General features: G+C 35.8%; 1 protein-coding gene across 1 annotated transcript in view; it reads right to left on the bottom strand.

The window, feature by feature from the left end:
- Positions 1-6,236: 6,236 nt before the first annotated feature.
- The window catches only part of UBL3 (ubiquitin like 3), a 60,034-nt gene continuing 43,634 nt past the window's right edge, over positions 6,237-22,636 (bottom strand). The window contains exons 2-5 of the mRNA XM_079138592.1: positions 16,343-16,451; positions 12,059-12,145; positions 7,641-7,718; positions 6,237-7,344 (exon numbers count right to left, since the gene is read on the bottom strand). Coding sequence (XP_078994718.1) covers positions 7,292-7,344; positions 7,641-7,718; positions 12,059-12,145; positions 16,343-16,451 — 327 coding nt within the window. The 3' untranslated portion in view covers positions 6,237-7,291. The remainder of the gene's footprint in view (positions 7,345-7,640; positions 7,719-12,058; positions 12,146-16,342; positions 16,452-22,636) is intronic.

Below are 22,636 nucleotides of genomic sequence, written 5' to 3'. Positions count from 1 at the left end.
TATATAATCTTTTCCAAAAAAAAAAGACTCTTGTGCACATCCCTGGCAGATAGATACACTCCTTTCTGTTGACTGTTTATATAGGAATAGAATTGTTGGATCAGAGGGTGGACATATTTTTAACTTTGGCAGAAAATGTTTTGTAAAGTGATTGCTCTAATTTACATTCCCTGTAGAAGTGTATTTCTGTTGCTCTGTGTCTTTGCTAACACTTGGTATTGTCAATTCTTATCACTTAGCCATTCTGGTAGGGATGGAGTGGTTTTAATATTAAATATTAAATGACTAAATTAAAATAATATTCCTATAAAATGGAGTATTATATAGCTATAAACAAATGTTTCCAAATATTTCCAAAGAAGACATCACAAATAAGTCCTAGATTTAGTAGTCTGGGACATACTTGTGATATGTAAAGATGAAAACTAATATATAAACTGTATATACTTTTAATATATGCATATTAATAAAGAGGACTCGAAGTAATTCACTAAGATATTGAGGACTAGAAATAATTCACTGAGTCATTTTTTTCCCTTCACACTTTCATATAATCATGAAATGTTTTACAATGGATGAATATCAAATTTAAAGCAGGAAAAAACGTTAGGCATTTAAAAAAATAGTCTTTGGGAAATTGAACGTTCTGTGTTCATAAAATACACAGTTCTCTTCTGGGCCTGTCTTGTATCTAAAATGGACCTATGTCATGACCAACGAAGAGTGCTTGTCCCCAGGTAAGCCTTCTGTTAAGTGATGGCTTTTAAAAATATACTCCCTCCAGCACTGTTGAGGAGGTAGTGATCTCAGAGAGTTAGGGATCAGGATAAGAAAGTGAAGGGAGCTTCCAGAGAGGAGGCTGGGACACTGCAGGTTTCTGGTGGCACAGGGAAAGGGGCTCTGGAATGAGGTTGTGGTGGGAAATGGGAACAGAAGAGTGGATGTCCCAGGACCATGTGGAGATTCCATGAGGACCTGACGGGTAACCCAGTTGTTTGTGATGCTCTCAGGGTGGATGGTGGTAAGAGCCAGTGGGAAGGGGCGGGGTTGGGGCTTCCCCTCACTCCTGATGAGGGGACACAGGTGGGCAGTGGCCAGTGCTACTGAGCACAAGTCCCTTGAGAATCCTGAGCTCAGGCTTCTCTTGGGTCTGGGAACTTGAACCCAAAGTAGCTGTTGCGCTTCCTGCCCTCATTCTCACTTGGTGTCCACGTCACTGTGACCATTCTTATCCCATGGATCTTTCTGCTGCATTCCCTGTACTCCTGGTATCGAAGTGGCTTTGTTTTCGGTCATCTGCAAAAATGAGGCAGCTGTTCCTTCCAGTCCAGACATGTTCAGGTTTAACGCAGACGATGTTCAGGTAAATACTACAGCATTTAAAACTGACAACCTGTAGGCGTCGCGCTGCAGTCAGGGCTCAGAACCAGTGGCGTCTCCTTACCTTGTACTTTTTGTTTCGAAACTATCAAACTTGTGCCTCTTATTACTTTCTAACTCTAGCTCACCCCAGGCCTTCCCAGCGTTATTCTCAGGGGTGTTTGACACTTGGCATTTTTGTCCTTGACTTATATATGTCCAAATTCCCATTTTCAGCTTATGCCTTTAAAAATTGAGAATGGGGAGCGGCCTTGAAGCCAGAGTGGGCTCTCCAGAGGCCGCCTTTTTATCATCAGGGTAATTGGGAATAGTCAAAGAGATTTACTTTTGAAAGATGTGAACACAGGATCATCTTCAAATTTTCTGATCTTTTTTAAAGCTATTATCATAGAAGCATAGCGCTTTTGCCAGGATGTAGGGAAAAAACTCCTATATATTATTAGATCACCTATCAAGAAATCCAGAGCACTGGGGTTTCCTACTGGGTAAAATAAGCAGCATGTTCTCAGGTGCCAGGTCTTCCTCTACCTTCCAATCTTGCAATTTCAATGCTGGGGTGGGGGAGGGCTCTGCTCTCAGGCTAGCCCCGTGCCCAGTTGCAAGGTGGCTATAGCTGTTTCAATCACTATATCCAAAGAAAACCACATCCAGGAGCAAAAAGAAAAAGTCTCTTGCAAGATCTCCTGGGGAGTGAAGGAGCTTACCCCAGAGTTCCCCTCCTGTGTCATTGCTGTGTGTGTGTGTGTGTGTGTATCCTACCCAAATGCACCAAAGGCAAAGGGCTTTAGGGATAAGTTGGGGGAAGGATTAATCGTCCCCTCCCCTCCAGAAAAGTCAGAGGTTAGCCCACAAGGAAGAAATGGTCATGCTGGAGAAGCAACGGTCATTGGAGAGGCATCTAATTTTTGATTCGATTTAGCATTACGAAAAGTACTACGTTTCTCTGTAGGCTTCTCACATTTCCACTAGAATCACTTTCTGCTGGGCCAAAATGGATAGCAATTTTTGTCGCTTGTCACCCCACTGCGAGGGCACTTCAGCAGGCAGTTAATCAGACTCTTGGCAAGGAAGGTCAAGCAAGGTTTGTCATCAACCCGCTGCACCGCTACAGCATCCTGCCTCTGCGTCCTCTGTGGTGCTACGGACATGACAGCCATTACCTGGAGAAGAAGTATACAGTAAACCCGTGATCATCATCCTCACTTCATCAACACGCACTCACGCACTCACTCCCTCGCCTCCGGGACCAGGAAGTCCCAGCATGTCTTGCTGCCGGTGCCGGTTCCTCCTTGCTTATTCCTCTTTCTTTTGAACAATGCAGATGTGCAACCCCACCTCAAGCTACCTGCCAGTCAGGTTTATGTCCATCCAGATCTACTGATTGTCCAAGCTCTACGCCCTGGCTAGCACTCACCTGAGATCATGTCTCCTTGATGGATTGCTGGGTTCTCTTCTAACAACACAAGGCTTGTTTTTGAGGTTTTCTCAGTCTTTGAACACAGAATCACCCACATTATTTTTCTCTGCTCTTTTTATAAAAGATTTCATAAAGCTTGGAGAACATGGTGATGTCCAGTACTTTATTTCCAACTTGTAGTTTGACAGGTTTGTCATATAAGCTCTTAGGAAAGTGGTACTCTAAATATTTAAGAATAATCCTTACACCAAACTGACAAGAGACATTATTTTAAATGTTACTTATGAAAAAACTGAAGCTCAAATCTTAAGTAACTTGTTTAAAGGCAATTGGCTTAAAGGCAGGCCTGACTCTATAGTTGAGCTATTCTTGTGGTATTGTCTGAGGACTGAGTAATATGTTGAATTGTAGATAATTATCAGATTTCAAAAAATGCTTCTGAGAAGTACTAAGGGCAAATGGCACACTAATTAGTGGAACTCAGTTAAGTGATGTCCCCAGGGAAGACCATGTGATAAAGGTAATGTGAGAGGAGCCAGGCTCAGGAATGCAGAGGAAAAACAGCTATCTTATCTGGGAACTCCTGCCTGAGAATTGAAAACATACAAACAAATGATATTCCTGTATGTAATGTATGTAATGTCTGGACAGCCCGAAAGCAAGCTCAAGTTCCCAGGTCTGTTGATGGTTCCACTTTTCCCCTGAATCCCGCAACCTCCAACAGTTTTCTCCACACATGGTAGGCCTCCCTAGCCAAATGAGCATTGAGAAATGTTTGTAGACAACAAAAACCAGACACTGCATCCTTGAACTTCACATTCGAAAATGAGTTAGACTCTGCCTAAGACATCTAAAACACCAAATCACTGAACCATTTGTGGAAATGTTTTTGCATGTTTATTCGACTCCTTTTGCATTGGTTGAATTGTGTGAAAAAGAATGACATTCCCCTTTCCCAAATGTTGATTTATTATATCTACTCTGTCTTGAAACCTGTCATTTTAAAAACGTGACAGATTATAAAAAAAATTGCTTTTTTCACATCACTGTCAAGGACCACAAACTTTGATATCAAAGTAGTAGATGTTTCTCAATTTCATCTATGAACTCTTTCAGAAGCTTTTTTTTTTTTTTATGTATAGAAGAGCTGCATATGTGTTGTAGCCTTCTGAGGAAAGCAGGCCGGGGCCCTGGGACATCAGGAGTCACAGCCAAGCACCTGATGCCTGAGTACGAGAATGCTGAGTGAGTCACTCTGGCCATGGAAATGGTACCAGGAACCACTAGCAGTCTATGGTCTTGTTTCAACAAGATTAAAATTATATGCATCCTCTCAAGCCTTCTCCCCTCCCACCCATCCAATCTAACATGTGACTATATTATCAAATGACAATGGAAAAAAAAGTGTAATACTAATGAGGATGGTATGACATGTTAAATTTGGGTGGACCATTTCTCTTCGATTTTGGTAAAACAGAACAGAGTGAAGTAGGCACCATGTTGGATTTTACTGAAGAATGTCATAAAATAAGTTGGACAAAGATAATAAGTTGGTAGAGAGGTAAAGAATAGGAAAATGCACCAAAATTATGAATGGAAGTCATTTAAAGAAGAGAAATATTCTACAACAGATGAAGAAAGTTTTAATTTCTTTTCACATTAACATTGTTTACCACAATCAGTTAACAGAAATTACTGTAACATTGGTCAAGATGACATCATAAAACTAAAGATATTTGTTATGAGAAAACCTCAATGTGAATGATGATGTTAGATACTATATTTTTCATGATAAGATACAATTTATCTTGAAGAGAAAGCAAATATTTCAGATCAGGGAGACATGCTAAGGTTTTAATAAAGAAAAGCATTGCTTTGTCCAGAATACTTAAGTCTAGGACACTTCAGGTAAGAGATGAGTCAGACACTGAGCGCTGGGCAGGGGCAAAGGCCCGAAGTTCAGGCTTTATTTACACGACTGGATCTATGCAGCTCTCACCTTTAGGTAAGTGAGGGGCTGTTTTTGGCAGAGGGATCTTCAATAGTGGCCTTGGATATGATCAATTATATTTTAGCCGTCAGGCAGTCCAAGGAATTGTATTTAAAGGGGTAGTTGAGTATTTTCATGAATACACTATTAAGGCATCTAAATTTTTGGTGTTTTCAGTGTATAATTTTACTGCTACTTTTTATTCTTTTTTCATTTTTTACAACTATGATATTAGGTATTAAGTGACATAATTCTTTCTCTACTAATGAATCAGTTTATCCCACTGAGCAAACCCTAAATTTAAGTCTTGCAAAAGGGCAATATATAATGTGGAAACACACAGAAAAATGTATTGAAAACTGACAGAATATTTTTAACCATCAGAAAAATGTAATCATAATTAACTGATAGTCTTTAACTTTGGAAAAACAGAAGAGTAATTAGAATCAAAATAGGTTCTAAAAATAATTACCAGTAGTTTGTTTTCCAAAAGAAAAATAGAGCCATAAATGGTTAATTGCCCAATTAAGAAACTACCAGATTCTTCTTCAGTCAACACTAACAGAATTCACATTTGAGCAAGTCAACAAAGCATATAAATATTTAACATCTCTTGAATATAACATTTTAGTATAACAGAGACTACATAATTCTATCCACTGTTGTGACTGTGCACAAATTAACCAGGTTAAATATCAAAGATACATTGGGAATACTCCCAAATCAACAACAGAATATTAATTGAAATGAATTTTAAAAAGATTCAGAAATAAAAGTAGAAAACAATTTTAACATGAATGAGACAGTGCTTAAACAATTATTGACCTAATTAACACCTTTAAAATTACCACCAAAATGTACTACAATATATTTTTTTAAATTTAGTTTACAGAAAGAATCTATAAGTACAGGTTGCAGAAAGAAAATGTTTAGTGCTATTTACATTCATTTTAAAACTCTGCTCTATACAAATTTAATTCTGATCAGTAGGAACAATATTTTTGTAGATCTACTGCATATAAAGCCTTTTCATCAAAGCATTAACAATGAACAAAACAATCTGATTGCATTTAAACAAAGCTGAACATCTGAAACAATTTATACTTAATGTTTGTAAGGGCTGTGAACACTTATTAAGTATAGAACATAATGTCAGCCTGCAACTTCATTTTTAAAAAGGCTAAAGTTATTTATATGGAATATTGTTCTATATACTACACGCCAATCTATATTTAAGTTCTATAGTTAGGTATTTTATAAGTCTTTTATTAAATATATTCTACACATATTTGTAATTTCATCCAGGAAGAATTTCTTCCCAGTGAAAAAAATATAAAATCTTTCATATTTTTTACAGATTTAGGTGAAACTAACTCATGCTTTAGTGCTGTGCATTGTTTTTTAGCATATCAATTTTTAAATTATTGGTATAAAATAAGAGAGGCATCCTTAATCATGTATGCCTTAAAAATCAGCTTTTGATTTTAATACAATTGCAAGCACTAATACCAAATGCAAACTATATAAAGAAAATTAGTACTATGGATTTTTTTTTTTAATTTTAAGAATTCATTTGAACGCTGAATAAGTATGATGCTGGACACGATTATGGATGAGCAATAATCATGGAAAATTTTAATTTTCTGATATTCAAATACATAAAATTGATTAGTCAATGAGGTTTTCTATCTCTGCAAGCTAACAAAAGCCTCGAGCGCCTGGCATTCCTCCCACATTAAGGCTAGGAGACGCACTCTCACCCGCGGGTGCTGTCTGAACGAGCACTCGGTGACCAGGACTCAAGAGTGCATGTGTTAAAGGAAAAAAACTAGTTTCATCAGCCCTCTCCTGAGTGCTTTGAACAACAGGCACATTTTGTTTTTGTTTTTTCATTTGTTGCAGTGAAAATAATCACACTCAGTTTAATATTCTGTGCCAGTACAGCCACCACAGCTGACTTTGGTAGAATTCACCCAACATTTTAGTTTCCATTTTTTCCTCTCAAGTTGGCCCGGTAATTAACTTGATTGATTGCTGAGAATCTTCCAGTGTGGAATTGTATATATGAGTATTTCTAGGTATAATAAACTGTTATAAATTCTGCTGATGAGGAAAATAATGTCAATCTTTTTTAGTGCAAATTGCATTTGGAACACTTGGTTTGTTAGTTCTGATGATGAACATTTTTGTGGCCGCAAAATGGTTCTGCTATGAAAGATAACTTGTTAACTTTTCCCCTGGAGATTGACTGCATTCAAAAACCAATACATTTTAAAACTGCTCAACATAAACAAAAATGTAAGAAATAAAAAAAAATCATAGTGAAAAATGTTCTTGTTTTGTTTTGCTTTCATGAGAAAAGATGACAGTGTTCATGTGATAATTCAGTTCCATGGATTTGCAGGCAGACTGTTCCTAAAGGTTTCTGAAGCTATGTTGGGTCTCCTCTATCCCAGCAGCATGAAGGACAAAGACTGTGTCACACCACACTGGGCAGACAGTGTTTACAGGATTACACAACAGTTACTCTCGCCAGTCTTTTCTCGATTCCTCTGACCTAGGGAAAATGGAGAAAAGCCTTGTTTATAAGACACCAGAGCTATGGGGAGGGAGGAGGTGGCACCTAAACATAAGGCAGACATTTTTTTAAAAGTTTGCATTTTTTAAATTAAAAGGCTAAAATAAAAAGCTTCTTTAATATTAGCATGCTTCAAAAATGTCTGGTTATTTGCTTGACAATCTACTCATAAACTCTAAAAACTTCCTTTCCTTTGGAATTCCAAGAAAAACCCAGCCATTTCTGGATGCCTGTTTTGTGACTGAAGTGAGATGCTCCTTCAGTGCTAGGCTTACCTTGAGAGTTGGGCTCTGGTAATGTCTCTCTGGCCACCAAATGCATCACTGTTGTTTTGCCAAAAGGAAGTTTTAATGCTACATAAAAAGTAGAAGACAATTTATTACATATACATCAACCATCAAAATCCCTACCCAGAAGTGAAACCATTTCAAACATTGGCTACTTTTTGCATGACTTTTCCCCACCAGCTGAACTTACCACATAGAGCATCTGCTCACAAAGTAAGACAAGGTTAATACTATCAGATAACTTTTACAGTTTAAAAATAATTCTTCCCAGCTATGAACCATTAGGAGGGAAATTAAAAAAAAAAAATGTATAATTGGTTGGTGTCAGTGATCACCTTTGGAGAAAACAATAGAAAGAATATAAAAATTTATTTTAAGCATACTTTTTCTAGATTAGAAAAAAAGTTTAGATAAAGAGATGTTTCTAAATCTAATAACATTTCAGTGTCTAGTAAAATTACTGCATCAACTAAGACAAAAAATGACAAACTTACTTTTAGACATTTATTCTCAACCTTGTATTCCTTACAGAAAGTAATTTTTAGAAGGTTAAATTCCCTCAGTATTATTAATAATCACTGTTTTCTAATTAAGCCTTTAAAACATATTTCTCACTCATAATAAAAATTGCACTATGAAATATTTCAGACAGAATAATATACACACCTACATATCGATGAACCACTGGAGCAAATACAAACATCAAGCTTTCATGGTAAATCCTTTTTTTATTCTCTATATAAAATTAGAAGCAACCAGTATATCTAACTCTAGCTGAAGCTGGCCTCGAACTTGTGATTCTCCGGCTTCCAACTCCTAAGTTGCTGGTATTACAGGTGACTGCCATTGCACCCAGCTAGATTTTTAAGAATCCTAATTATCTTCAATACTGAGTACTACTTCACAGAAGAAAGGTGAATTTCCAAAGTGCTCCTGAGTGACTCACCCTTAGAAGCTATAAATTTAATTGGTAGGTACTATTATTTTTCTTCCCCATATATGAATTTTAGCCAGAAACACTGGTCACTAACACTAACAATATTAAAGGTGAAGGAAGAGGAATAGAATCGAAAACACTTTCTTTTTTCTTCACTGTAGAAGTTCTGGCTTCCTACTATGACTGGACAATAACCAGAACAAAGGTTTTCAACCTTCAGCCTACATAAAAATCACTGGGAGTAAAACTGGCAGATGGGGAGGGGTGGCAGGCAGAAATCTGCATTTTAAAACAAGTATCCCAGGGGGCTAGAGGCATAGCTCAGAGGTAGAGCACTTGCCTAGCATGCACAAGCCTCTGGGTTCCATCCCTAGCAACACATGCACACACCAATCATAAACAGATGAAAATGTTAAAAAAAAAATCCTCAGGGTGATTCTTATGTCCACTGTCTCAGAACCAAGCCTTGGAGAAACATTGAGCTAGGATGTTTTAACCATCAAAGATGGTCACCATTTCCATTCTTCAATTAGTAAGGCTATTACCACATGTGACTATAAGGCTACACCTCAAAAAAGAGAATTCAGCAAGCCTGTGATCCCAGCTACTCAGGAGACTGAGGCAAGAGCGTCATAGTTGGAGGCCAGCCTGAGCAATTTAGGGAGACTGTCTTAAAAAATAAAGGACAGGGCTGGGACTGTAGTTCAGTGGCAGAGCATTCGCCTAGCATGTGTGAGGCACTGGGTTCAATCCTTAGCACCACATAAAAATAAACAAAGGCATTATGCCCATATATAACTAAAAAAAAAAAAAAAAAAAAAAAAAAAAAAAAAAGGGCAAGGGATGCAGCACAGTGGTAGAGCATCCTAGATTCATTCCTCAGTATGTGGGGAGAATGAGGGCAGGCAGGATTTAGGGTATGTTTTAAGAGACTTGAAAACAAAAATTTAAACTTGACATTTATTGAACCACAATTTCAAGAATGGCCGAGAAACTGGGTGTCGTGCTATGTCCCTGTAGTCCCAGTTACTTGGGAGGCTGAGACAGGAGGACTATTGGAGCCCAGGAGAAGGAGGTAAGCTTGGGCAATACAGTAAGACCCCAAAGAAAAAAACGATCTGCTGAGAATGCCTAGGTGTCCTACTTTAATTACCTACATAACTGACCCCACCCTAGGCTGTTCCCCTGCTTCTCTTTCCTTACCCACTGCTTGAATATCACCTATGAAGCAAGCATCTCACTTCTTCCCAAGGCTCATTCTTTCACTGAGCTAAATGTATTCACACATTTTTCCTTATATTAAATTTAAAAAATTGCCTTCGAGTTGTAGGGCTACAAGAGCAAGTCTAGGATCATACAGAGCAAGCCTAAGGCTTCTTCCACACAAGCCATTGAAATATTTGGAGAAACTGCTATTGCCATGTATGCTATTCTCCTTTATTGTGGACATCCAAGAATATACAGGGAGACAAAAAAGAAAAACTGAAACCAAAAAGGCAAATAGTTGAATGGTATTTTTAAGTTCTGGTCAAACACCCAGCTAGATCACTAAGCCCAGAGATGGCTTATTTTGCTTCTGAAAAGACTGAAAACAACACAAAATGACAACGAATAAAGATATGAATTAATCTGTTAATTATTCTAAAATAAATTCCAAGAAACAATAGGTAAAAATTTACAATAAAAAATTTGTAATTAAATGGGAATAAGTCAATAATTTTGATCTGAACACAAATTCTATAACACTAGATCATTGGAGCCACTGCAGAAAAATAATTAAGAAAGCAGGAGGATCACAAGTTCAAAGCCAGCCTCAGCAACTTCACGAGGCCCTAAGCAACTCAGTACGACTCCGTCTCTAAATAAAATACAAAATAGGGCTGGAGAGGTGACTAAGAGGTTAAGGGCCCCTGAATTCTATCTCTGGTACCCTCCGCCAACAAAACAAAACAAAACAAAACAAAGTAAAAAGAAAGAAATGGGAGTTGATGGGAAACTGCAATATAGATTAATACTCAGAGAGAGATGGAGAATCTCAAAATTAACTCACATAGTTAAAAGATTAAATTTCAACCAACACTTACCAATTTTTAATTTAAGATCTTGTTTGAGTCATAGAGAATTAAAAAAAAAAAAGAGAGAGAGAGACTAAAAATGGACCCATTCTTAATGAATGCACAATATACCCAAGGCACTCCTAGTCAATCTTTACAAGAAGGCTGGTCCATCTAATTATATAAAAACTGTTAAAAGAGCTGCAAACATAAACAGCTTTAATTTTAAATAGCAGCTATCTCTTGTAGGCCATAGCATATTTTTAGGCCAGTTATAACACCAAAACTGAGTTATATGAAAGATGATATGCATTCTACCGACTTGATGCTGTCAAAGGCACTGCACGCATCTGCTTCAGTCCTTATCACACAGTACTTTCAAAGCAGATTTTATCTGTCCTATGGAATACTGGAGCACCTTGAAAGAAGATTTTATCTTTCAACCCAGTGTTCCCAAGTTTTTATTAATATCTTGACACATAAGAAGAGTTCAATAAATTTTCGCTAAATGAGTGAATAAAACTGTTATACCTTTAAGGAAAATCAGATTAAATATTTCATTGTTAAGTTTAAAGAAAAAAATCTGACAATACTGAAACAAAGATATATTTATGGAGATCATTTTATCTGCCTACAAATTTCCAATTATCTGAATGTATCTGAAATACTATCCTAAACAACAAACCAACCCTGCTTATGGTAGAAAATGCATCCCATAAGGGGGCACTATTGAGCTACCATTTTCTCAATCATACATAAAGAACAATTAATAGCTAATTACTAAAGTGCTTACTACATGCCAAGCACCATTTTAAGGGGCTTTGAATATATTTATTAATTCACCTCTCCCAACCCATGAGATAGGCACTATTAAAATCCTTATTACTCATGAAGAAACTGGGACACAGATCTTGGCTGTCAGTTATTCAGGGTTACACAGTAATCAGGGTCCAACCTGGACAGTTTGGTTCCAAAATCTGTTCTTTTAACTACTACATTAGATTCATGGCTGTCGTTTACTTTTTTCTCATATGAGCATAACAATGATCATTTGCAGTCAAATTGAAAACACTTCATTATATTTGAAACCAATTATCAAGACTTTTTTTGTTTGTCCAATTTTAACTTTAAAAATTACATCTAAATTACATTATCCAGAAGTACAATAAAATTACATCTATAACATAATAGGTATAAACTTCTAACTATACTGGGATAGGGTTTATTTTATAAAGTAGAGCTAAATCTAATTTAACAGAATGCAAGACATAAAAGAATAGGCATACTGAAAACAGGCAGAATTCAGAGATCAATTTATAAAGTTTTTAGTAAATTCCAAGACTTGAGCATTTAAAATAAATTAATAATGCTACCATGAGACAGACATGAAATCCCATTTCAAAGGTGACTATTACCTCCTAAGGTGACATTTCCATGTAGAAATCGTCCTTGATAAATAAGTCGTAGAATATTTGGACTGCTGACCTGCTCTTCTTCCCAGTCTGAAAAGAACAAAAAGAACTGGTTAGGTGCACTTCAACACATACCTGAGGTGCTACTGCATTGTCTCAAAAATTCTGATTCAAATCAGCTGGAGTATATCAAAAAAGATACTTGGAGCTTCCAAATAATTGAAATAGTTACTATTCATACATTTGCTGCAGCCTTTATTCTTTCCAACTCTTCCCATTAAATAGCAAGATATGCAAGAGTCTAGTTTTTGCTTCTCAAAGAAAACTAAAGTATGCCAAATTGCAGACCTGAAGTTTTAACAATTAAAAAAAAGAGCTTGAAAAAAATCTAATCCCTGTGAAAAGATATATCATTTGAAAATTAATTTCAATTACCAGTAATTAACAGATAATATTATAATGTTGCAATATCTTTACCTGTCAAAGAATATATTCAAGGCTAGAAATGACCAGCTTAAAAAGGATTTTTTAAAGGACTTAAGATATTAGATAATGGTCATATATTATTTTATTATCTTTCTGAGGCCAATAGGCAAAAATTATGGATGACACAACTTTAGCTCACCTTTCCCCCAATAAATACTCAGAATAAACCCCCAAAATAATACCTATAGAAGATACTAATACAAATACGAAAGCTAGAGAAGTACACAAAGAAAATCAAAAGACAAACTGGTAAAAACTTATAAAATGGGTGACAAAATATTTAATTTTAGCATATCACTCACGTTATAATAAAATATAAAACAGTTCATTAAAATAATGATTAAGGACACTGGTATAACGGCAGGCATGGTATTAGTAATTTTTATTAAGTTGCAGATGTAACAATTTGAGTTCTGATTTTGAGAACAATTTGAGAATCCCTTTTTCATCTTTATCAGCAATTCTGATATGATGTGTTTGTTTCCTACCGAAGTTCCTAATGTCCGGAGATAACCGTCAACACAAAAATAGTTTAACACTGAAAACAGAGAGGAGGTAAGGTAAATAAAAACTTCCCCTTTTGACTTTTTTAAAAAGTTTTCAAAATGATCACTTTGAATGTGAGAAAAATCACTGCCTCGAAGTGACTCAGGCACAGCAGGAATGGGCAGAGGAGAAATGAACCTGTCACTTCCTGTCCCCCTGCCTCCTCCTGCCATTTCTCCTTTCCTCCTTCTTTCCTCCTGGTAATAAGCTGTTGCTGTCCTCTGACTCCACTGATTCCAGGTCCTTTCTTTTGTAGAAGAAAGACCAAATAAGCTGCGTTAATATGAATTACTTAGAATTCATCACTTCTAAAATTATTGTTTAATTGAATATTTCTGGTTAAAATTTAAGTGCTCCATAGATATAAAGGCAAATGACAGTAACTATGTAAATCACAAAGGGGAAGAGGGAAGGTTAGTATTCTAAAAATCTTTTAAGTACTTTCTTGAGATTCAAAAACGTAAAGCCACACACAGTTCATTATATACAGTCCCATCATTTTCAAGTACTTAATCCAGTTAATAAGGTATTTACCTTTCCCTCTCCAAGGATCTAACATTTAGAGAGACCTAAAACAAGTTGGAATTTCAGATTCAGGTATTACTACCCTAACAGTTATGTGTGTATTCTACTTATTAGCAATATTTCCACAAAACTGCATAGAGTATGCCAAGGAAAACTAATTTCTCCTAGAAGTATAGGGAACATAAATTATTTTCTTCTATTGATCTAATATGTATCATACCCATGTTATGAGCATCAACAAATATTTATATTTACTGAATTTTAAAATATGACAAGATAAAATATGGACTTGAAATTTTAATTTCAATATTTTATATGAAATAAAATATTTTCTTTTCTACTGTGTCTGAATTTGCTGAGTAGATGTGGCAAACTGAGGAAAGACTAGGAATTAAAAACTTTTTTCAGGGCTGGGGATTTGGCGAGAAGCATGAAGCCCAGGGGTCTGATCCCTAGAACCACAAACTTCCCATGCAAGTAAAAAACTTGGATTGATACAATCAATTTTTAATACTGACAGTTTGTCCATTTAGGATATTATTTTCATGGCAAAGACCTGCACTTGATTCTTCCCTTTAATCAGAATATTTTAAGGCATTAAAACTAATTTTAATATCTAAGTCAAATAATTATGAAAGTCGAAGTATTTTTTTACCTCGTTATAATATTGTCCAAATAAAATAAATTTGAGTGGGATTGCCATTTTTTGTCTTGTGCTACCTTTTCTACAATATCTATATCAGAAGCCATCTTTATTCCCCCATCCCACACCCACACAAAAAAAGAAAAAAAAACATAAAAGTAATTTTTTGTATCATATCTAATACAATATCACTCTTAGGTACTTAAAAAATGTTCTTCATACTGATAGTTATCTATCTGACTGGCTATAAAAAAAAAAATACAATATTCTTAAAATCCCAAGCTTTTGCCAAATTCCTTGAACCTTTAATTTCACCTCCTTCTTAATTTAGGAACTAGCTCCTTAGTTACAATGAGAAGTAAATTCTTATAGTTCCACAAGTCTTTGCTTAAATCAGTTTCTTAAATTCAGGCCTATAAACCCACAAAGACATATCCATATGGTCTAAAAGTCCTCTTTAAGAATTTCAAATTATATACATTTTAATGATAATCTGGAAGAGACTCTATATGATTCAAATAATCACTTGATAACCATATGTGCACCCTTGGGAATTTAGTACCATATAAGCATTAGGTTTATGATTATACTAGTGGCAAGCAGTCAGTACTTGTTTAATTGTCAAGTGATTAATGAAAAAAGAAGAGAGGGTGACTTAATTCTTAAATGATGCATTCTTTGTAGAAGACTGAATGAATTTGGTACAGAGTATGAATAAAGGTTTTGTGGTGAGTCTGCAGATAAATGGGTCATCATACACCATGTAGGAACACAGGCATGCCAAATTCAACAGTATTCATGGTGCAAACAATGAGTTGGCTTTAACAAAAATACATCATCTGGCACATTCATGTTCTTAATTTGAATATTATTGGTTTTAGAGTTATATTTGCATTTTCTTTGTAGATACATTTTAGTTCTATGCTTTTTATGACAATAAATGATAAAGAATTTTAATTGGGTTTTATGTTTCTATACTTTAAAACATCCATCATAATAAAAATAAGTTAGTACTGGGGAATCTGTAAGAATTTTCTTTCTCTAAAAAAGGTTCCTTATGTTATTTAAAGTTGAGAAACACTGACCTAATTGATTCATTTTGTATACACTGTGGTCTTTGTTGAAACAAGCCTTGTCCTTTAAAAGTTCAAAACCCTTTTTGCTAATAAAATTAAATGAGATCAGCTGAAACAGACTTATTCCTATGGAACATGCCATAAAAAGGGCCACGACGACACTTGGGGAGGTTCAAAGGAAGAGCATGAACTAAAGACTCATTTAAGGGAGGCAAGACAGAGTCTTTCTTAGATGGGAGACAAGCAGAGAAAGAAGAAACATGACACACTCTCCAAAGTTGCTTGTTATAGATGCTGGCTTGAAAATACAAAGGATAAACAGACTTTCCCTTTTTTTTTTGGGCGGGGGGGGTACCGCAAATTGAACTCAGGGGCCCTCAACCACTGAGCTACATCCCCAGCTGTATTTTGTATTTAATTTATAGACAGGGTTTGAGTTGCTTAGCACCTCACATTTTCTTTTTTGCTGAGGCTAGCTTTGAACTGGAGATCTTCCTGCCTCAGCCTCCCAAGCCACTGGGGTGACAGGTGAGCACTGCCACACCCGGCAACCCTTTCCTAACCTTGTTCAGGGAACACATCAAGTGATATAAATTAGAAGTTAATTTTGTTTCTCACTTAATTTTAAATAGACTATGAATAGAGTAGATAAAAAGAATGTATTATAATCTGTTAATAGTTTTTTCTTTTGTTTTTGTTATAAATAGCTATATGTGTATTAGTTATTTTGTGGTTATTTTTTAAAAGTATTTTTAACTTACACTAAAACAATTCTAAGGAAAAAAAGAGAAGAACTCTGCACACTGCTCCTTTATAATTCTGGAATAAGAAAACTAAAGGGCCAAAGAGAGGGAAGTATACAGTGCTCCCCTTTAAGTCTGCGCATTATATTCTGCATTACTTTTGTGCTTTTTCATTTTGCACATACACAACGCTGACACAATGTTTGTAAAACAAGAGAGAGCATCAACAATTAACACTGTTCATTCTCAAGAGAAAAACGTCACTTACCCATCGGCCAATTGTCATACACATGCTTTGCAATGTCAGAAGCAGAATCGTTAGGAGAAAACAGGAACTCTTTTGTTTTTCCACTCACCAAGATGAGGCGCAAATTTATCTGAAAGAAGACAAGGATACTCTTAATATAAGTCTTAAAATTTTAAAGCTCAAAAAAAATGACTTGCGTAGGAAAAATGACTTATAAGGCCAACCAACATTAATTATGTTTCTGAAATTTAACTACTTTGACAATGTTCAGAAATGCACTCTTGCAAGGTTATCACTACTAACCATAGAATACATATTTTCTATTGAAAAACTAATAAAAGTGTTTTAGACCCAGTCTTACCACCTAACCAGGGCAGAGATATTAGTTTGGGATCCACAGGATTAACATTTCCAAGTCAATATGTATTTGCTTACAGCATTCTAAACATCTCTTTAGATGTTTTTATTTTTTTTGCTATAATTAATGCTATTTTTAAAAATTGCCATATCTATTCATTTCCCATAAGTCATGGAAATACAAGCACACTCTTCTATAGCTCTGGGCCTCTGTTAAGAGTAGGAAGACTTCACTAGCCCTGAGACTAGGCAATCTAGCCTGGTGTCATTATATCTAAAGAACAAAGAATGCCACTGTTCCTGTTCAAACTGTGCCAAGTCCCAGGTTACCCTAGTTCTCTTCAGTTACCAACATATGTATTTTTCTTATTAAAAATACCAGAAAATCTTTAAGATGCTTAAGTTACAATAAATTAATTGGTAGCCACTGCAGTACCATGAAGATTCTAGGGTCACCAATTTGCTATTTTAATCACAATCAGGACTAATGTCACTCCTAGTGCCTCACTCCTATGTTGAAGATCTAACTCCCAAAGCGACTGTCCTGGGCTGGGGGGAGATAGCTCAGTCTGTAGAGTGCTTGCCTTGCAAGCACGAGGCCCTGGGTTCAATCCCCAGCACTGCAAAAAAAAAAAAAAAAAAAAAAAAAAAAAAAATTAAAAATTAACCAAAGCTACTGTCCTTAGGAGGAACTAGGGGTTAAGAGCGGGCCTCAGGGTGGGCTCTAATTCCCACCACTGTGGTGAGGGGTGGGGGAGAGAGGGGAGGAAGGGCACCTGCCCACTCACTGGGGCAAGCCCCCCTCTCCTGCCCTCGCTCCACTCCCCCAGCTCCAGTAAGGACAGAGAGGGACCTCCACCAGAACCCAACCAAGCTGGCATCCTTATCTTGGACTTCGGCCTCCAGAACTGAGCAACAGAACATTTTTTTAAGCCATCCAGTCTATGGTATTTTGTTATGGCAGTGGGAGCAGCCAAATACTCTAAGAAAAATATAAAATAAGAAAAGTGAGACTACTTTTAGGAAGGGAAGTAACATTTGATAAAATAGAAACTAAAACCAAATTATTAGGAAGAAAAAACATTTTGTTTATTCAGCAAAATATCCATGGGTTGCTAAACAAATAGCCTGTTTATTGGTAAGGCTAAGAAAGGTATAAAGTAAGGTTAAATTTAAATTGTATTTTTAAACTTAGATGCCAAAATTTTCTACTTTTGTTTTTCTGTCATTCCATATAAAGACATCAGGACTCTCTTCTAAGTTCTCAGTATTTCCTATTTTTAAACTGACATACATCAATATCACCAAGAAACTGATAATATACTTTCATATTTCAAAAATCAATGGTCCAAAACAGATTATGTAGATGTTCAGAATATTGGAAATTTTTAGTCTCTAGATTCAGGTTTTAAATAATTAAAACAAATTTTTTCGTCTTACAAATGGGTATGAATTTTCAGTTTGAAACAGACCCGACTAATCCTTCCTCATGCACAGCGGCCGGCTTCCTATACTTAGTACAGCTGCCTCACTCCAGAAAACATCTGAATTTTTAATTCGTGGTAGAGTCTGAATGTGGCTCTGAGCTACAAAATGAGAACAAACAGCAAGGTAAGATTTTAAAATCTTCTACTCAGAAGAAATTTTAATCATCCATCCCCTCAGGAGAAGAACGGAGAGAATATGATAATATTAAGACTAAGAATTTATATCAAATCTTATAGTCAGAAGAATCCAAAACTGACTATTAAAGAGTTAAAGGCTCTTTAATGGAAGAAACTTATGTTCAAAATTAAAAACAGTACCAATAAATCCAAACATTATGTTACTGGGTCAAGGAACCCACTGCCTCAAACAGCTGCAGTGCCTGGAACAATGCCAGGCCCATAATATGTTTTTAACCAGTGTTTGGTCACTGACTCATGCTTGAGCTTCCTCAGTATTAAGAAGTAAGTAGACTAAGCTGCTATAAACATTGATGTGGCTGCGTTAATATAGTATGCTAATTTTACCAACCTAGATGCCCTTCAACAGATGAATGGATAAAGAATCTGTGGTATATATAAACAATGGAATATTATTTAGCCATAAAGAAGAATAAAATTATGGCATTTGCAAATAAATGGATGGAATTAGAGAATATCAAGCTAAGTGAAATAAGCCAGTCCCAAAAAACCAAAGACTAAATGTTTTCCCTGATAAGTGGATAATGACACATGATGGGGGTTGGGGGAGGTCCGGGGGGTAAGAGAAGAATGGAGGAACTTTAGGTTACATAGAGGGAAATGAGAGGGAGGAGGGGGCAGGGTATGAAAGATGGTGGAATGAGACAGACATCATTACCCTATGTACATGTATGATTACATGGATGGTATGAATCTACATCATACACAACCACAGAAACGAAAAGTTGTACCCCATTTGTGTACAGTGAATCAAAATGCAGTCTGTAAAAATTAAAAAAAAAAAATCATTAGGAAGAAGGAGAAGGAGGAAGAAGGAGAAGGAGGAAGAGGAAGAGGAGGAGGAGAAGAAGAGGAGGAGGAAGTACAGACTGGAAAGGTAGGGGCTAAAATTAAAATCTGGTCAGTACACTGAACATTGTTTTGAATGAACAGTTCAATAAGTAGAATGGGAGTAAATAATAATAACATCTAGTTAGTGTGCTTTAAACATGTGGGTAATTCAAATGTGTAAGCGACTCAACCTTTAATTTGTTGGGACCTGGATCTTTACTGTCACCAACATGCCATAGTTAATTTAAACACCATCCTCCAGTAAGACACTTTGAGAAGTAAAATTAATTCTGGACTACATATTAACCTATATGTTGAGCCTAGTTTTCAAATAATGATAAAGACCGGGTTATTGATATAGAAGATGAAGAGATTGGTCTCAACTTGGTTCTATGCTTCTACCTATGAAATAAAGTTGCTCCTAGGCTGGACCAGTGAATCTGCCTCTGCATGAAGTCATGTATATGTTAGGACTGTAACATTAACAGAAGAAAAACTTGAATTCCTATAATACCAGTTAGAGGAAATCTTGAAAGCAATCACCTAGATAAACACCTGCACACCTAGGATGGTCAGTAGTTTATTTTCCAAAATACAGCAAGAATCTTCTCAGACTTATTCAAGATAAATAATGTTAATCATACTTCCTCTCAGTCAATGCATGACAACTTCTACAAATGTGAGTCAATTATCTTTAAAATACTATGCACTTATTATCTAAATATCTACTAATGAAAGACATTTTTACTTCTTTGAAGCCAAGCTAAGTCAATCAATAAAATACTTTTAATAAAAAATCTCTGCTGGTGGGTGGGCTACTGGGATTCTTCATACGACAATCATTTTAAAATAAGACTCTTCCCTACAGTTTAAAATGTGATATATTTTTGTGTACTTACTTGTCTAAAAAGAAAACTGTTAATCAGGACTCTGAATGACTTGATATGAGATGGAGTTCCCATTATGTAATAAATCCTGAGGGGATGGCATTTAGACTATCTAAATGAATTATATATTTTATAATTACTTTTAGGCTAAACAAAGACTATTAGTAAGGAAGAACTGCGATGATCACTTCCTATAAAGTCAATAAAACAGGAACTCGTCGATGCATGTAATTCAAGTTTTATAAAAAGTTCTCAAACTGCCATTTCTACTTGCTAGATTCTATCAATTTGGAATCTAATTGAGAACTTAATTCGTACAATAATTTTTTTAAGTTGGTCAGGATATAAAAACGAGGAAAGGGAAAGAGAGAAAACAGAAGACAGAACTGACTGGAACAGTTTCGGAAATAAAAGAAGTATGGAGATGGACAATGTTCATTAAAAAGAAATACGACTGTTTTCTACAAAGAGACTAACATGTTGATTGAAAAAAGAATGCCCACTTCTCCCGTGGGAGTCAGAGAGAATGAGTACTGGGGTTCTCTACTTCATGTGTGAATTTCTGGAAAACTACCAGCAGAAGAACATTTGCCCTTTGTACTGCTCATACTATCTTTTTGCTAAATGGTAAGTGGGAATGGTGTTAGACCCTTTTTGCAAATCACTTTTTAAAAGCACTTAACTTATTCAAGTGGAATCAGGCTGAGACAAAAAACCAATTCAAAAAGGTTACACACTGTATGATTCCACTAAATGACAACATTTTTGAAGTGACAAAATTGTTGTGATGGGAGTAAATAATAATAATATCTAGTTAGTGTGCTTTGGACATGTGGGTAATTCAAATATGTAAGCGACTCAACCTTTAATTTGTTGGGACCTGGATCTTTACTGTCACCAACATGCCATTGTTAATTTAAACACTATCCTTCAGTAAGACACTTTGAGAAGTAAAATTAATTCTGAACTACATATTAACCTATATGTTGAGCCTAGTTTTCAAATAATGATAAAGACTGGGTTATTGATATGGAAGATGAAGAGATTGGTCTCAACTTGGTTCTATGCTTCCATCTATGAAATAAACTCAGATTAGTGGTGGCCAGGTGTTAGGAGGGGAAAGGAGGAGGACATGCTTGTCCATAAAAGCCTGGCAGGAGGGATCACTATTCTGAATCCTGCTGTGCTAATGCTCATAAGAACTACATGTGATACAACTGTACAGAACTAATACCTATACACGCGTGTGCTTGTAAAACTGAGCAAATCTGGATAAAGTCTGTGGACTTTATCAATATCAATTTCATGTTGTGATACTGTGGTTATGTAAGATAACCACATTAGGGAAAAGTGGGTGAAGAGTATATAGGATTTCTGTATTATGACTTCCAACTGGAAACAAATTTATAATTATTTCAGAATAAAAAATTTTTAAAAAGTCCTTAGCTTCCTAAAAACTTATATAGTGTTTAGTATGTATCTGTCTCTAGTTATTTTTATTTCCACTTGAAGATGAATAGTTTTTTTAAAAAATATTGTATTAAAATAGCTATAATATTTTTCTAGAAAAAAATACCTGACAGTGACTTGCTTTAAGACAATACATGAATTTGGAAATAAATAAGCATATTTTCCTTACTCTACAATTTATAAATGGCATATTTGAAATTTTTATTAATTTCACTGCAAAAGAAGAAAGAATGATGGAGAAATGATTTCATTTTTCTATGTAAGATTGACTTTAAATAGAAATTATTCAAGTAATTGCAGTCTTAATATGGTGATAATATATTTCATAAACTTTCTCTTATTCATTCATTTATTCAAACATTTTCGGAAACACACCGTGGTTGGTGTGTGGATTATAAAGATTTAACACGACTGCTCTTGAGGATTGTATAACCTTGAAGCTATTTCAGACAAAAAGAGAACTATGGGAAAGAGAGGTAGCTAGGATATAAAATTGTAAGTGCTCAACAAATACTTGTTGAATGAATTTAAAAATAACGAAAAGGAAGTACCTGAGGGCCTGAGATGTTCAGAATAAGATGTAGAAGAATGAACTTAAAAAGTAAAATGACAGCTTGCATTTACTGAGTAGCTTACTCTATTTCAGGTAGGGCATTTAGTAAGTCCACCTAGCCATCTCTGAAACAGGCCTTACTAGCTCCATTTGAGAGTTGTGGGAACCGGCTGAGAGGTTCTGGTGTCTATCTACATTACCACTCTGCCAATGACACTCAGCAAATTCTCACCATGGCACCCACAGTCCTATTTATCCTCCAACATCATCTAGACCACTCTTGCCCTCCTTATGCTCCAAAAACTTGGGCGTCTTCATTTGCTTCCTTAAAACTACCAAGTGCTTCCTGCCGTGAGGTCTTACAGAGCACAATGTTTCTTCTGCCTGGAATCCTCTGTGCTCCACCTTCCCCATCCCAATTCACACACCCAAATCTCAATGTACTTCACCACTCGGTGCCTTAGTCCACCCCACACCCTAAAGGCCTTACATATACTTGAGAAGGGATGGCATAAGTAAATTCCCCTGAATT

This window comes from Sciurus vulgaris (genome assembly GCF_902686455.1).
Source record: "Sciurus vulgaris genome assembly, chromosome: 4".
In the NCBI taxonomy this organism is placed as follows: Eukaryota; Metazoa; Chordata; class Mammalia; order Rodentia; family Sciuridae; genus Sciurus; species Sciurus vulgaris.
The sequence above is the reverse complement of the archived record's forward strand: the minus strand, read 5'-3'. Positions and strand labels throughout refer to the sequence as shown.